A 15,261-nucleotide genomic window follows, 5' to 3' on the forward strand; every position below is an offset into this window, starting at 1 on the left:
AGCGGACACCCGTATTACGGTTGAACATATGCTGCTCCCGTGTTATGCAAGGTTGCATGCATGAAGTAAGCCGAGCTGCTTTTGCGACTTATCGCTTTGATGACTGAAGTATTGGCGGCCAAGGTCGGTTATCATCAGTGACTTGCGGCTATCTGTGGCCTGTATACGCCCTGACAAGGGACATGTCGTTCGCAATACTGCTAGTACCTTGACAAATACAAATATGAATCAGTGCCGCAATCACGCACCGTGGATTTAAGCAACATTACTTGCGGAATATAGGGTTGACTAAACCATATTCGGAGCTTGCAAGATGCCGGCATGTCGCCGTAATCACTACACTGATCATCGCTGACCCTACAAGTGGACATGCTTCCAGTTTCTCAACCCACAAATGCTCGTCAACCCAATAACACACTTTAGCGCCGCATTACGCTATTTCGATATTGAGCGTAGTAGTTTGTGCGAAACGCCGCCAATGTGTAAGCCTATACCAAACATGACCCATGGCCGAGCTATGCTAGTCCTGCGTGCGTCGGCCTGCCATCGAAATGTTCACTAAACACGGCCGTTTCCTACGTCTGAACATGGATCATCCGGCTAATTTTTTATTAGCTGGCGACGTCGTTGGTCTAAGACCCCTCGGAGCACGACCCGCTCGTATTCGGATAGAGGAGCGCATCCCGCAGGGGGTCCGCGAAGGTTAAGGCCACGGCATGTGGATCACTCCAGAATGCGGTCTGAGGCGCCGTTACGTCCTTTTCGTACCTCATGGCAGCCATGCGCTTTTTTCCTCGTAGTCCCACCACACCGACTTTTAACTCCTTCACTGCTGCTCGAGCATTGGGCTGAGGACTACAATGGCAGACATTACCGACGACGCGTACCGCGCTCGACGGCCTCATCGGAAATCGAGATTTGGTTGCAAGAACTGTAAATCGCGAAAGATCAAGGTAGGTTGGTGCAAGGCGTTCCCCATTTCCCAATCGCGAAACCCAACCGATGGTGATCTTCGAACCCTCGTCTTTGTTGCAACTTCACCTGCCGCTCTGAGGTATTGCTTAACGTTCCTCATCTTAACTCAGATTCGCGTGGAATCATATCTTCTGACAAGGCTTAGTGTGATGAAGAGAAACCACAATGCGGGCAATGCACCAAGCATGCCGTTGTTTGTGACTTCTCGACTAGGGAATCGGTACCTGCGAGCTCAGTATCCTCGAGCAACACCACTGCAACGACCTCGGGCATCAACTCGGCACTGTTGAACCCAGAGACACCTACCGGAACACCACCGATAAGCCATGATGATGAAGCATGGCACTGGCGACGGCTCCTGCCCAGCGACTTCGACCTCGCGAGCGCCTCGTCGCTCAACATCGCCACCAACAATCCCATCGAGCCCCAACTCGAGCTCAACATGACCGACCTCGAGCTCCTCCACCACTTCACCGTCACGACCGCCTACACCCTCAGCACAGCTCCCGAGCTGCAGACCTGGTGGCGAATCGAAGTCCCGCACATCGCCTTCTCCTACCCTTTCGTCATGCGCGCCCTGCTCTCCCTCTCGGGCATACACGTCGCGCACACGCTCCGCTCCTCCTCCTCCTCATCCGCGGACAACAACACCACCGCTACGTCCCCACCATCCGCAATACATCCCTCCCTCTTCCCCTCCGCCTCCTCTTCATTCTCCTCCTCCTCCGTCACCTCCTCCTCCCACAACAACAACAACCACCCCGAGGAGCGCCGCCTCAAAGCCGCCGACCACATCAACCGGGCCCTCTCCCAACGAGACCTCGCCCTCCGCACCGCCCACGCCGTGCTCCCCAACTGCACCACCGCCATCACCGCCGACGGCACGAGCACCTCCCTCTCTTTAAACCCCCACATCTTCCCGCCCCTCTACGTCTGCGCCGCACTCACGACCCTCATCGCCTTCGCCTCCCAACGGCCGTTTAACAACGATGAAGACAGCACCGCCGCTTCCAATGCCGACGATCCGAACGACCTCCTCCTCCTCACCATCGGCGACAACAACAACGGTGGTCCCGGCACCATCGCGCCCTGGCTCCGGCTGTCTCGGGACATCAAGCACGCAGTAGATAGTGTGGTAGCGGCGGCGGAAGCAGGAGGAGGAGGAGGAGACGGTAGTAGTGGTCGAGACAACAACATCTTCAACCCCGACAGCAGCCGCAACAGAACCACCCTCCTCATGAGCAACGCCGTCGGCATGCCCCTCCGGATCGCCCGGTCACACCCACGCCCACCACAACCACCACCGCCACCGCAATCGCCCTCACCATCGCCGCCTCCGCAGACGACGACCACCGGCGGTGGTACCTTCGCCCTCCGATACGACCCCTGCTACGGCTGGAGCAACGGCCACAGCCCCGGTGACGACTACGGCAACGGCAACAGCGGTAACGGTAACGGCGACGGCAGCAGAGCAAGCAGCAGGCCAAGGAGATCAGTCCGGGAGACGGACCCCGCGGTGGCCGCGGGCACCGAAGAGCTGAGCGCGCTGCGGCGCTGGTTCGTCGCGCTGTACGAGCAGCGCTACCAGCACATCGGCGCCGCTCTTTCTCCAGACGAAGACATAGCAGCAGTGGCGGAGGCCGCGGCGGACAAGGCGGACCTGGCGTCGCTGTGCGCGGCCATCGATGCGCTGGTGGAGGCGTACGCGGCGTTTGATGGAAGGCTGGATGGAGGAGGTGGTGGTGGTGGTGTTGTTGTTGATAGTGAGGATGACATGACGGTGGGGATGCGTGCGATACTGGGGTGGGCGTGTAATGGCGCTGGCGTGGACGAGCGGTTCCTGGAGAGGGCGACGCAGCGGGCGCCGGCGTTTTTGGTCGTGTTGGCGTTTTGGGGCGTCATGGTGCACTGGGTGGATGGTGGTGGTGGTGGTGATGGAGAAAACCCGAGCGGGGGGTTGGGGCGGCAGGGTGGACAACAGCAACAGAGGTCCTGGTGGATTGGTGGATGGGGCAAAAAGTTGGTTGGGAGGGTGGAGGCGGCGGTTTCGGAGCAAGAGGCGGCGTTGGAGGGTGGAGGAGGAAGGCCGGATGGTGGTGGGGGGAGTGAGGTGGAGGATGAAGTGAAGAGGGACTGGCGGAGGTGGTTGAGGTGGCCGTTGGAGCAGGTTGGGACCGAGGGTGAGAGAGGAAGAGTAAGGGCGGTGGATTGCGTGGTTATTTGATTTCCTCAAGCCACGTATCGTATCTTTAACAGTAAGCTTAACGTGCGCTTAAAATCGTACGCGGGTAAATGTTGAGACAGCCCAAAAGTAGCCCGCATGTGCACATGGGGACCTTGTTAAGTAAGACAGAAACCCCAAAAGATCTAAGCCACCGTAACAAACTTCTATCAGCTCGTTACGTATGTAGCTGAAACTATCGTCCGGACGAAGATGTATATTTTTAATTCTACATTTACGCCCGGATGGTAGCTTCAGCTACCAACGTCACAAAAGCTCCCCAGCGTATTCAGAATGAACATGCTCAGTTCGGAAAGTATGCATGATGGCTAGCTTTTTCTGCATATTCACCTCTGACCAAGAGATCCAGCTGTCAAACCTTGAACGGACCAAATTCGGCTAGACTTTAGACGCCCCCCATGGAACGTTGTGGGTATATAACTCCCCATGAAAAACGCACAAATCGCTTTTGACTTACGGCGCCCGGCTGTTGTGCAACGGCAACCGCTCACCACCGTCATCGCTACTGATATCCTCCAACTCGAACTCGGCGGCACTCTGAATGCGCGCTTCCTCATCATTTTTGGCCTTGGAGAAACCCCTGATATCCGCCAGCTCTGCCTTGCTTGGGTACGGCGTGTCACACCTCTTGTGCCGAAGGGCCGGGTAGTATCGTCTGTACGTAAACCAGGCAATGCTCATTCCCAGCGCGCTACCGATTGTCACATCGTACACATCGTGCCTGTAGTCCTCGCAGCGAGAAATGGCGATCATGACGGCGGCGAGCAGCGGGGCGAGCGCAAACAGCACACGACTGAGATCCGTACGCGGCCGGAAGACATGGCACTGGCCAGCAAAGAACAGCGCGAGGTAACCGAGGCCAGAGAAGGCGAAACTAGAATGGCCCGAGGGGAAGGACCTCCATCCGTCGTGCAGAGTGTGATGGTCGGTTTCGGTGCAGATTTCGAAGGTGACGAGTTGGTGTGCGGGGGTTCCTTTCTCCTGAGGTAGCGGCTTGGTGTTAGCTTCTTGTCCAGATACAGCATGGGAAGACTTGAGCAAGACTTACAGGTTTGCAGCGCGCGATCAGATCAGGGCGAGGCCGGCCCACGGCGTTCTTGACCACATCGGTGATAAAGGAGGTCAAGATAAGGGAGATGAAAAAACCGAGGATTGTAACATGTGCCTTGTGTGCGCCGGGCCTAAATAGGAGGGCCCAGATAATAAGGATAGCGAGGGGGACGCCCCCAGCATAGACGAAGAGCCAGGAGACAGAGACACGTTCGATTTCGGCGTGGGGAAATTGGATGGCAAGATTGTCGAGCGAGAACATGCGGTGGAAAGGCTCGACGAAGAACTGAATCTGGACTGGGCGTCAGATAGCGCCTTGCGAATGCGCAGCCATCATCTCCGCACTGCTACAACCGGTGTTTCCCCTCTTCCCCTCTTCCCCTATGTGCGGAGCGGAACTGGTTCGGGGCACACTCACGAGCATGTATAGGGCGATGAGGATTGCAAGGCCCAGATACTCCGAGGCGTAAGATCTCTGCGCGCCGAGGGGTCAGCACTCAATGCGCGGCCATGTCGCGATGCGCCTTTGGACATACCTGCCAGAATCTCGAGACTGCGGAGCCGGCGCCGTTACCGGCTGCGCGGCGGGATTGTTGGGCAATACCGCCCGGCATGTTTGGTTCAGGAAGGTCCCGCGTTGTGCATGAGAAATGCTGGTGGGGAGGTGTGAGCGAGCGCGTGTCAAGTAGGTGTCACCCTGATGGTTTCGCCTCGTGGCCGGAAGCGTTATCGATAATACGCGGCTGACATAACTCAGCCCTATGCGGATGAGCGTAGGGATGCCGGTCAGCCTCGAACATCACAATCTGCAGGCGACGGTGTGATGAAATTTTCCAGAACCAGGCATGAGCATTTTCAGGGCCTCTGACATTTTCGGGCTCGGAGCTCGCATCGTCATCTCAGGCTCCCTCAGCATCACAATTCAACGCAGTTATTTCCATCGCCAGCGGCCCGACTAGGCGCTATTGGGCAGGCACCCTGTCTAACATCTCCAGGGTCTATCATCCCTTGTGCGGTTAACCAGTGCACGGCAGATCTTGTCAATCAACGCCATCCCCTCCCGGCACGGGAAAGCCGAGGCGGCTTCCCACGCCAAACACGCAGGCGGTGCCGCAGGGAAATCAAACAGCGAAAGTGGGACGGGACCATTTTTCTGCCACTGCATTGTGCCCCGTATAGGTAGGCCCGGATGCACACGCCGTGGAGAACAACCGTATCTCCTCGCTCGCTTCGAACCAATAACTCGGCGCCGAGCGTGTTGTCCCTATGCGAAGGAGGAGGCAGAGCTCGTTCCTGTAAGCACAGGACGTCATGAAAGCGGATCACCGCTCCCCCGCATGACAGAGAGGGAAGGCTTTGCGATCCGAGAGCTTAGGTCGGCGGTGGCTGCTCGCTAATGGCGCCTCGTGACCCCGCCGTATGTCCGGAGCGGGCCATCGCCAGGCACCGCGGCGCGCGAATACGGCGCGTGGGCGACGGCAGACGGACAACACTCTGGCGCGCGGTGGAGACTATTGGGCTGATCCGGCAGCTGGCCTCCTTTTCCCTGCACTCTGCCTCGCATCAACAATGTTCCGATGGGTCGTGCCGTTGCCCGTCACGGTTGTCTGTCAGCGCTTGAGGTTTCCCGGCAGGCTTGGGCGCCGGGGCCTGCGGAGCCTGTGAGCGTCGCAGCTCGCCCGCCCCCAACAGGCTCCGCCCCAGCGCTGCCACACTCACCGCCAGTGTTTCGAGTTTCGGTCGCGCTGTCCTGCGAGCAGCTGCAGCGAAAATTCGCGACTCGAGCCCGCTTTTCACGGACGTCGGCCGCGGTAACGGCAACGGCAGAGCGCTCGTGCGGCCCCAGTCGCCAGGCCGTGCATGATGAGCTTCAGAGAACCGCCGTCGCTGAAGCCCATCAGAGCCAAGCCCCGAACTATAAGGGGGCCAAGCGCGCAGCCACTCCATCGCAAATCCGCCCGCGGCTCTTTTAAGACGCCGCGCCTCGCTGCACTTGCAGACTCATGCGTTCAGCCACGCTCGCCATGACAACCTGCCTTTAAACACCTTGAACAGAAGCTCGCACACCTCCGGCGCCACCCCGCCGAGCCCTCCCGTTTCCCTCCCAATTACCCGCACAAAAGCTTGGGCGAATGTCTCGCCCTACTCTTCCCCCATTGGCTGAAATTTTCCGCATCGCCAAGCCTGAAATGGGTTTGTCTTCCCCATGCTCCACTGCCCATCAATCTCCCTCTGACAACCATGAAAGACGAAGAAAAGGTCCCCTTGAGGGATGATGCCAGCCCTGCGGTGACCCCCATCGAAGAAGAGAAGAGCCTGCCGCAATGGAGGCCCGATCGCGTCGTCTCGCCCCCTACCACCAAGGACCAGTTCGCTACGGGATTGTGCATCCTCCTTAACACCTGTGCCACCGTCGCTATGGTGTTCCTGAGCAAGCGAATCTTTTCCGACCCGCAGATGCATGATGCCCAAGTCATCTTCACCATCTGGCACTTTGGTTGCACCGGTATCGTTCTCTGGGTTGCCACTCGTGCGCCGTTCCGCGCCTTCAAGCCTGTCCGGTTACCGCTTCGCGACACCCTGCCAATCTGCGTCTTGTTCACCTCCTATGTGATCCTGGGGAACCTGTCTTTGACGTACAACTCGATTGGATTCTACCAGCTCGCCAAGGTCATGACCACGCCCGTTGTCGTTTTCATCTGTTTCATCATGTTCCGCACCTCGATCTCCATCTACAAGGCCCTGGCGATCGGCTGCATCTGCGCGGGCGTCAGCCTGACCAACTCCAATTCCGCTCAAAGCAACCCCTTTGGCGCCATCGTTTCCGGACTGGCCGTGACGGTCACGGCATTTTATCAGATTTGGATTGGAAAGAAGCTCGAGGACTTGGACGTTTCTGCTCAACAGCTGCTCCTGAACCAAGCGCCCATTTCTGCCTTTCTTTTGATATTCTGCGTTCCTATTATGGACAAGGTTCCTGATTTCAGTATGCTTTAACCCGATCAATTTGAGCCCAACTCGACGCTAACGAGCTTGTTCCAGACGCTATACCCTCGGACGTCTATTGGTCCTTGCTCGCATCTGGCATCACTGCGAGTGTTCTAAATCTGTCGCAATTCCTCATCATTAGCCGCACTTCTGCACTGACTGTGAGTTCTTCTTTCCAATTGCGCGATGGCGCTTTTCTGACCGTATGCTATAGTTCAATGTGGTTGGAAACCTCAAGACCATTCTTATCCTTTCCGGCGGCTGGTATCTCGAAGGCAGAGCTCCGACCTCGCAAGAGGCCTTCGGCGTCTCTCTCGCCATCGGTGGAGGCTGGCTCTACTCGCACTTGAAGAGGAAATAAGGCAATACGCATACGAAGCTGTCACGGACTTGCGACTCCAAGACAGTAAACCATTTACGGCCACCCTTGCACGGAAGAAAATCCGTGGCCAAGACGACCCGGATCCGTTCGACACGAGACCAAGAGGCGTCTTCCGGGACTCACGCCCGGCCCCACATTTTTGTATACGACTAGGAATTTTGGACAGAATTTCGGGCGCAGCTACGGCGGCTTTCCAGAGCCGTCAAGGAAGCTAACATTTTGCTCATCTTCGGGAAATGCATTTTTAGGCGCAGAAGGATATAAGCATCGGCTATGAACGGCGATGACAGTGGGCATGATCAGCGGTCACAGAAAGTGACATCATGGAACTATACGGAGGAGGGCACTGGAATGTGCCCTTGTACTCATACATACTGTACATATTTAATAGACAACTAATAAATCCGCAAACCTACGGGTTGGATTGTTTGTATTCGTAAACAACTCTCCTTTTTGCAGTGCTTCTCGTTCTGATCTGAGCCACTCCTGAGGTCGCTTGCGTCCTCGATACATCGAAAACTAACAGCACAGCCGCCACTGCCACACTTCAGCCCGAGGTCCGTTGCCCAGTGCAATATTAACATCCAAGCGTGCGCCCAATACGCAAAATTGCGCCTCCCGGGAATAGCCGGAAATTGAGTCGGCGGCAAGGCGAACCTGGCTGAAGTTCGGCCCTACGGCGCTCTCGCGAAAAAGAGTTCGAGTTGGTGGTCCAAGCTCCCCGGCTGTTAGCTGGCTTCCCCCAGCTTGGGTCCTTGTCGATCCAAACACCACTTCATGTGGCTTCCGAAACGCCGCTGAGCTCACAAATCGTCCCACCACCTTGCAACCCACCCTCTTTCGAGCCGCCGCACGGCCTCGTTCCTCCAACACCTCATCTCCGGGCGGCGCTTGTCACACACACACACGCATTGACGGCGGCGGCAGCAGCGTCAACTTCCTCCAGCAGCAATGGCCGACGACAACCCGGATAACGTGTTGAGCGCGACCTTCCCCGCCCCGCCGCCCTTCTGGAAGCACTTCACGCCCGACAATCGCACGCGCTTCAGGGAGCTACAGCAACAGTATGCTGCGGATCACCCAGCCGAGGACGCTAGCGCCAGCGATGCGCTGCCGCCTAGGATACCCGACGTCCCGCCCGAGCTGCGGTACCTGCAGCCGCCAGAGCCTCCGGCGAATGGGAAGTACAGGAGTTTCGGGGATGCGTATGATGTATGTGCATGTCTTCACATCCGCTTTTTTTCTGGGTTCATTTGGGAGGGTGGAGATTTTGGCAGCTCCCACGAGGAAACCATAGTCTTTCAAAAAAAAAAAAGTTGGTGACGTAACTGACACGACGGGCAATCCCAACAGATCAACACAGCCCTCACGTCTCTCCGCAGCATGGGCGTCGAGCAGCTCTACCCCTCGCCGCCATCCTCACCCTCCCCGGAGCAGCGAGCAGGCGATGGTGGTAGCAACCGCCAACAGCAGCAGGTCATCCACTCGCAGTGGACGCTCGACCGCGCGTCCTACATCAAGAAGATGACGCAGAGCCTGATGCTCAACTACCTCGAGATGCTGGGCGTGCTGTCGGTCGACCCGGCCCGCTGGCAGGAAAAGTACGAGCACATGCAGACGCTGCTGTTCAACGCCCACCACCTCATCAACGAGTACCGCCCGCACCAGGCGCGCGCCAGCCTTATTACGATGCTGGAGGAGCAGCTGGCGAAGAGGAGGGAGGAGGTCGAGGGCGTGAGGAGGATGCGGGAGAAGATTGAGGGCGTGTTGGCCGGGTTGGCGAATCAGGGCGTGGATGGGGTGGGGGATGCGGCGGCGGAGGCGAGGGAGAAGGGTGCGGCGGTGGGAGGGGTCGAGGCGGAGGAGGAGAGGAGGAAGAGAGAGCAGAGGGCTGTTATGAAGGCGTTGGATGATGAGTTGATGGCGGATTGAAATGGCGGACGGATGCATCGATGATTTAATGCCCGATTTCTGCTATGAGGAGAACTATGCAAAGAAAAAGAGGGGGAGAAGAAAGAAAGATGCCGCGACAGCTAGGCGGCAGAATTGCTGGATCTACTCTGGTCTGATCTTTCGAGAGCATTTTCTGGCGTTATGGGAGATTTAAACGGAATATACCCCAAGAATAAATGTCTTTATACTTTTACATTGGCCACGCAGGTTACCAATATCACCTCCACAGTAGAAGGCATACTGTAAAGTACAGAGAGGTTTTGCAGCCGGAGGCTCGTGTGAATTTACTTTTCGCTCATGTCATGGGTAGCTGAAGCAAACGTTCGGACGATGGCTTCAGCTACCCATATGTTATTTTACTTTTTTATTTGGGAAAAGAAAAGGCCGAGGCATAGTTATCCTAGATTCGAGTATGCTGCTATTCTCCGCACTAGCCTTCAGCTACAATACCCTTCTATAGCCAACTAGAGCCATGACTTTTCTTTCGTCCCCTCCTATGCTTTACTACCTTAACCATTCCAGCCTTTCCGCCGGTGGTGGGGGGTCTTCCGGGCCTACAACCCCAACAAAAGAAGACCTACTAGGCCTGCAAGAAACAACTTGCCAGCCATGTGGTCGTCCTTGCCACCACTCGCAGCTCCCGTCGCCGTCGCGCTCGCATCAGCGGACGACGCAGACGAAGAAGCGCTGCCACCCGCAGCAGCCTCGGAGCCGACGTTCGTGACCTCGATGCCGCCGACGCCGGTCGAGTTACTGCACTGGTCCGCGGCCAGCGTGGAGGCGTTGGAGGAGAAAGTGATGTCGGCGCACTGACGCGCGGGCGGTGGTGGTCAGCGAATGCCAGCTTCAAAAACGAAAAGAAAAGAAAACGGGAAGGGGGGTTCAACTACTCACATTGTACAACGCACTCCCGCCATGTCCAATCTGCACGACCTGCAAGCTCGCATTGCGGCCGTCCAGCCCCGTCACGCCTCCTTCGATCCCGGCTTCGCGCGCGAGCTCCTCCAGCGCCGTGCCGCCCAGCTGCGGCAGGCAGAAGGTGCCGTTGCCCGTCTGGTTGTACGTGGCGAGCAGCGAGGCGTTGAAGCTGGCGATCGTGTTGTTGCCTTCGGCCAGCCCGAGGTTGACGTACGTCAGCGCCCACGGGTGCGTGACGTGCAGGCGCAGCGAGCCGCCCGTCACGGGCCACTGCGTGCGGTTGGCTTCGGACTCGGGCGTCGAGTTGACGTTGGCGCCTGCGGTTTGGTGTGGGGTCAGTTTTCGTGCGAGGGTGTGACGAGTGCGGGAGAGGGAGGGAGAATGCTGGGCGGAGGGCGGCTTTTTTTTTTTTTTGGTTTTGCTTTTGGTGTGTGACGTACAGGGTGAAATCCACTGCGAGGCGTCGCCTTCGAAGGAGCTGCCGCGCCAGTAGGGATACTCGATTGAGAAGTGCGCAGCGGCGAGGGAGAGGGATGAGAGGAGGGCGGTGAGCTTTCGGAACATTTTGAAAACAGGTTGGTGGACCAATTGAAAGAGGACGGGAGAGGTGAAGGTAGGTTGACGACAGGGTCTTGGTGTGGAGAGGTAGGTTTATATCCCAAGCTTATGTAGTTTTTGGCAGAAGAGGCCAGGACGACACGTGCAAGATAAAACTCAGGGTCTCATCTAGGTGCCCTCAAACTTCTGTAAGGCAAGAGCGCGGCGGGTGAATGGGGAGAACGCGATGCGGTTATATACAGCACCTGCTTATCGCGGTCTGGAAGCTCACAGCGCCAGAGGTGCCACAACAGAGCAGTGGCTTCCTCATACGGCCCACCAAAGCCAGTGAGAAGGAGAATTGAGGAAGATGTGGCGGTGATTGTAATATTGCGCAAACTTGCTCACCCTGTGAACGGTCAAGCTCGCTTGGCGGTGGAGGGGTGCAGAGCTTGGCGTGGCTGCTTGCAGCGGAGCGGGATACAGATGAGGGGCATAGTTATTTAAAGGTACCATCCGGACATAGATATGGAATTATTAAGTATACATCTACGTTTGAATGGTAGCTTCAATTCACTATCTTATGAGCTTATATGTATATAGAAATTAGTTCTAATGGCTCGGCCTCCACTGTGGGCGATAACGCGAGGCGCAGTATCATAATTCGTAACTGACAGAATGACGAAAGATTTGTTCTAATTAGGATACCAGGCCAGTTGGTCCTTTTTATTTATTTATTTCTATGAGATTATACTCTCGTAAAAATGCGGTGCTAAAACTAACAACTGCAAAGTAGTAAATCAACCAGAACTCCAAATAAAGCATAACATCCTCTTCCGGACGTTAGCTTCGACTCCCCATGGGAGGTTGCCTGCTGGCCGCTCATCAGCGCTTTATCTAAGAGACGGTGCATGGAGAGATCTGAGAATCAGATGCGGGGATCTGCCTGTCGATCCATGCCTTCTCGAAGGTCCAACCCGTGGTCTCGTAGCCCTTATCCGGGTTGTGAGAGAGTGGGAAGGCCGTGGCATGAACCGTCAGAGACTCCCCACCACTGCTGGTCTTGCTTGGCAGAGGTGCGCTAGCAATTGCCGTAGGCAAGTTCGAGCACGGAGGAATGCGGAGAAGTGGCAGCTTCTGAACTCGGAGAGCCCTCTCGCGCTTTGAAAGCGACAGCTGGATGTTCTCGGACTGCATGGCTGCTGAGTGAGATAGACGGGAGATTTGCGCAGGTATGGATGTCGTTTGCGTAGTCAAAATAAAATGTTCTCTGATGTCGAGCGCTCTCGTGTTCTGCAGGGCAAGAAAAGGGGACCAACTTCTGTTGTACTTAAGTATTATTGGTAGAAGGTGTAGTTGAAAAACATGGGTGTTGTTGGTGCAACAAGCCAGATTGTCAAGCTCTGTAGAACAAAGGCACATGGGTTCAGCTCGTTGAGTCAGACATACTAAAAGACAAAGAAAGTCTGACTTGACGCCAACGCCGTGACTAATCTTAGAGGGGAAAGTGGAAGTGTATTTCCTTTTACTAAGTAATCGTACTATCTACAGATAAAAACAATTATAGCTTGCCGAAGATGCCGACGAAACACGTTACATATTGTAGAGTGGTAGGTGCGGTATGTCGTGTTTAATAGTGCGCAAGACTTATTAGTAGGTAATAGTTTTCCTTTGCAAGTGTTGACTACCGAATTATGGCTTTATTTATTCAAATACTAGTTCAAAAGTAAGATAGGCTATACCTAGAATATGAATTCTTATTACTCTCCTATACTATCGCTTTCTCTCCCGCTTTCTGTATTTAGAATGGGTCACATTAGCTTGGAACTAAATAAAAAAAATATACAATAATAACTCTTCTCTTAGCTCGCATAGAGGAAACATAAGCGAATGGCTTGCTCACCTGGTCATGCCAATGCTCCCACCGGATCTAGGATAATGGAAAAGATGCGGTGCGGGGCTATAAAGCCGCCATCGTTGTCGTTATTGCGCGAGGGACCCCATGATGCACTCTCCCAATCAGAATTATCTGGGACTGCATCGTTGGCGGCGGCGTGGCCGCTACCGCCGTTTTTCTTGCGGCGACGGTCGCGAGCACGGGCAAGCGCGCCTGCTGCTCCCCTTTTCTTGATCTTCGCCCCGTCGGTCGCCACCGATACGCTGACGTCGTCGCCGTAAACCGGCCCCGTGCTGACGGCGCCGACATCCGGCGGCATCATGAGCAGCGACACCTCGAGCCCGGCGTTGGCAAAGGCCGCGTCGAGCGCCGCTGCCGTCGAGTCGTCGATGTCGAGCACTTCGGACAGCCGTGCCGCGAGCGTGTCGGTCTCGTCATTGGCGTCTACGTATTCGTCCAGGTCCGGGATTATGATGGCGTTGGGGCTGATGTCGGCGAGCGCGGCCCCGTGGCCCGTGGCCAAGGCCGCGTCGACGTCGCCAAGGACATTGTGGTTGTGGAGGTGGCTTGAGGGAAGCGACGCGACGTGGCGCGTAAAGAGGCTGTAGATGACGAAAGTGAGTGTAGGGAGCGTGTGGGGCATTTTTGTTGGTGATGGTGGCGGAGCCGAGTCTTGTCTTCGTATGTGGATGATGCGAGAGCTGTAGGCTTGGACTGCGTCTCGATATTTATACATTTTCTTTACATTCGTCTCATCTCTTAGAAGTCTTTCAACGACGTTAGCACCCAGTCGAGCACTACTCAAGGGATGAAGTTGGAGTGGTTGCAGCGACATACCAATCATAACCGGGTAACGAGCTCGCATGTGATATCAGCCGCATGCCGATCGATGATGTCGGCGACCAAAATTTGGTGCAACTCCAAGTGCCAGGACAACTTTCCATCTCGACGACACTCGATATACAAAGGGAAATTGTGTGATTCTCTCTGATGAACTCAGACCCCAGCATGCGGGGTCTGGTCTGGTCTCCGACTCGAGTAGGTCGCAGTGCGAGGCAGAATGTCCATGTGAGGCGTCATGGTAGAAGCGGTCGGGAATAGCTCCATAATCACGAGCATCCAGCGGCCGTTTTGGTCGAATCGAAGCGACTACGCCAACGGCGACCATTGTCCGCAAACCACCACCCAGACGTACGTTCTGGGCAACGGCGCTCGATTGCCAGCCGTTGGCTTTGGTAAACCAGCAAGAAAGCAGCTGTTTCCAACGCTCTTGCTGAGGGGTTTCGACACCTCGATACTACTCCAGTCATCCCCTCCTTTCTTGGCACACGAACTGATGACATGTGACAGCTGCGAGACGGAAAAAGTTCGAAGGGCAATGCGGCAGGGCGCGGATGTACTCGGCTTTGTTGGTATGCATCGCTGTATATGTCATGCTGGTTAGTGGCCTTGATATAGTCTGCCAAGTTGCGAAAGATCCCGAATAACACACACTACATCAAACTTCCTTTTGCACAGAGAAAGATGCCGAGACATTCCCCAATTCGGACACTCCTTCTCGCAGTAGGCGCCCGTGGCACTGCGGCATCGATGTCAAAGGCATCGTCAGCCGTGACCGAGAGGGAAGGATGACTTTGGGTCCAGATGGAACATTCCAATGCAGAAAGGCATATTTACCTACTTGAAACCCTTTTGGAGCCCTAAAACCTCTTTGCTAAGTAATCATGCTGTCCAAACCAACAAAGTGAAGCTCACGTGTGGTCGCAGACAATAAGACAATCCAGAGCTTAGACGGAGTCTCGTCTATCAGTCGGAAACAGTCGTAGCTTACCGAAGGCACCAACGAAACACGTTGCGCATTGTAGAGTCATTAATGATGGTTTTCCTTTGTAAGTCGGTGGCTTTGCCGAATGATGGCGTCCGTGATCTGAAACAAGACAGATTTCCCGGATCACACGGCTTCGAGTACACACGTCCGTGGTCATGCTTAACAGTAGTAATTACCGAGAAAGGCAGGTGGCGGGGAAGGCAATGTAAATTCGTTAGTGCAGCGGACTATGGGTACTCCACTATGCTCACATGTTCCGCGCAATGTGATGAGAGAAAACTTTTACTTCAAAGACTCGATATGACGTTGAGGAGTTGATAGCACCTTCGCGAAGATGCTGCTTCCGGAATGAAGGGTGGCGGTTGACCACGTTGCAGTGGCAACTTCCATGGCAATAATGTGCATCAGGATTGCGATGACTGTTTTGCGACTCCACAACGAAAGTGGCGATGGCGGATAAATTAGCCATAGCTTTGAGCTTGATGCCACGG

General features: G+C 55.5%; 7 protein-coding genes across 7 annotated transcripts; 3 read left to right on the forward strand and 4 right to left on the reverse strand.

Moving 5' to 3' along the window:
- Nucleotides 1-1,002: 1,002 nt before the first annotated feature.
- On the forward strand, nt 1,003-3,199 carry LTHEOB_6914 (C6 transcription factor; the record flags this gene model as incomplete). Its single annotated transcript, XM_035516222.1, has 2 exons — nt 1,003-1,005; nt 1,121-3,199. 2 exons carry the CDS (start codon nt 1,003-1,005, stop codon nt 3,197-3,199), a joined length of 2,082 nt encoding a protein of 693 aa, XP_035371881.1.
- A 471-nt stretch (nt 3,200-3,670) lies between these two features.
- Nucleotides 3,671-4,881, reverse strand: LTHEOB_6915 (Pap2 domain-containing protein; the record flags this gene model as incomplete). Its single annotated transcript, XM_035516223.1, has 4 exons — nt 3,671-4,198; nt 4,266-4,559; nt 4,686-4,742; nt 4,804-4,881. 4 exons carry the CDS (start codon nt 4,879-4,881, stop codon nt 3,671-3,673), a joined length of 957 nt encoding a protein of 318 aa, XP_035371882.1.
- A 1,627-nt stretch (nt 4,882-6,508) lies between these two features.
- Nucleotides 6,509-7,616, forward strand: LTHEOB_6916 (Solute carrier family 35 member E3; the record flags this gene model as incomplete). Its single annotated transcript, XM_035516224.1, has 3 exons — nt 6,509-7,253; nt 7,310-7,416; nt 7,470-7,616. 3 exons carry the CDS (start codon nt 6,509-6,511, stop codon nt 7,614-7,616), a joined length of 999 nt encoding a protein of 332 aa, XP_035371883.1.
- Nucleotides 7,617-8,588: 972 nt separating this feature from the next.
- LTHEOB_6917 (RNA polymerase ii mediator complex protein) lies at nt 8,589-9,569 on the forward strand (the record flags this gene model as incomplete). Its single annotated transcript, XM_035516225.1, has 2 exons — nt 8,589-8,849; nt 8,991-9,569. The coding sequence occupies 2 exons, from the start codon at nt 8,589-8,591 to the stop codon at nt 9,567-9,569; spliced, it is 840 nt and encodes a 279-aa protein (XP_035371884.1).
- Nucleotides 9,570-10,144: 575 nt separating this feature from the next.
- LTHEOB_6918 (uncharacterized protein) lies at nt 10,145-11,072 on the reverse strand (the record flags this gene model as incomplete). The annotated part of the gene is made up of 3 exons (XM_035516226.1): nt 10,145-10,399; nt 10,485-10,825; nt 10,949-11,072. 3 exons carry the CDS (start codon nt 11,070-11,072, stop codon nt 10,145-10,147), a joined length of 720 nt encoding a protein of 239 aa, XP_035371885.1.
- Nucleotides 11,073-11,942: 870 nt separating this feature from the next.
- Nucleotides 11,943-12,242, reverse strand: LTHEOB_6919 (uncharacterized protein; the record flags this gene model as incomplete). The annotated part of the gene is made up of 1 exon (XM_035516227.1): nt 11,943-12,242. One exon carries the CDS (start codon nt 12,240-12,242, stop codon nt 11,943-11,945), a length of 300 nt encoding a protein of 99 aa, XP_035371886.1.
- Nucleotides 12,243-12,952: 710 nt separating this feature from the next.
- On the reverse strand, nt 12,953-13,585 carry LTHEOB_6920 (2-oxoglutarate synthase; the record flags this gene model as incomplete). Its single annotated transcript, XM_035516229.1, has 1 exon — nt 12,953-13,585. One exon carries the CDS (start codon nt 13,583-13,585, stop codon nt 12,953-12,955), a length of 633 nt encoding a protein of 210 aa, XP_035371887.1.
- Between the last annotated feature and the right edge of the window lie 1,676 nt (nt 13,586-15,261).

Source organism: Lasiodiplodia theobromae, assembly GCF_012971845.1.
Source record: "Lasiodiplodia theobromae strain AM2As chromosome Unknown scaffold_20, whole genome shotgun sequence".
Classification (NCBI taxonomy): Eukaryota; Fungi; Ascomycota; class Dothideomycetes; order Botryosphaeriales; family Botryosphaeriaceae; genus Lasiodiplodia; species Lasiodiplodia theobromae.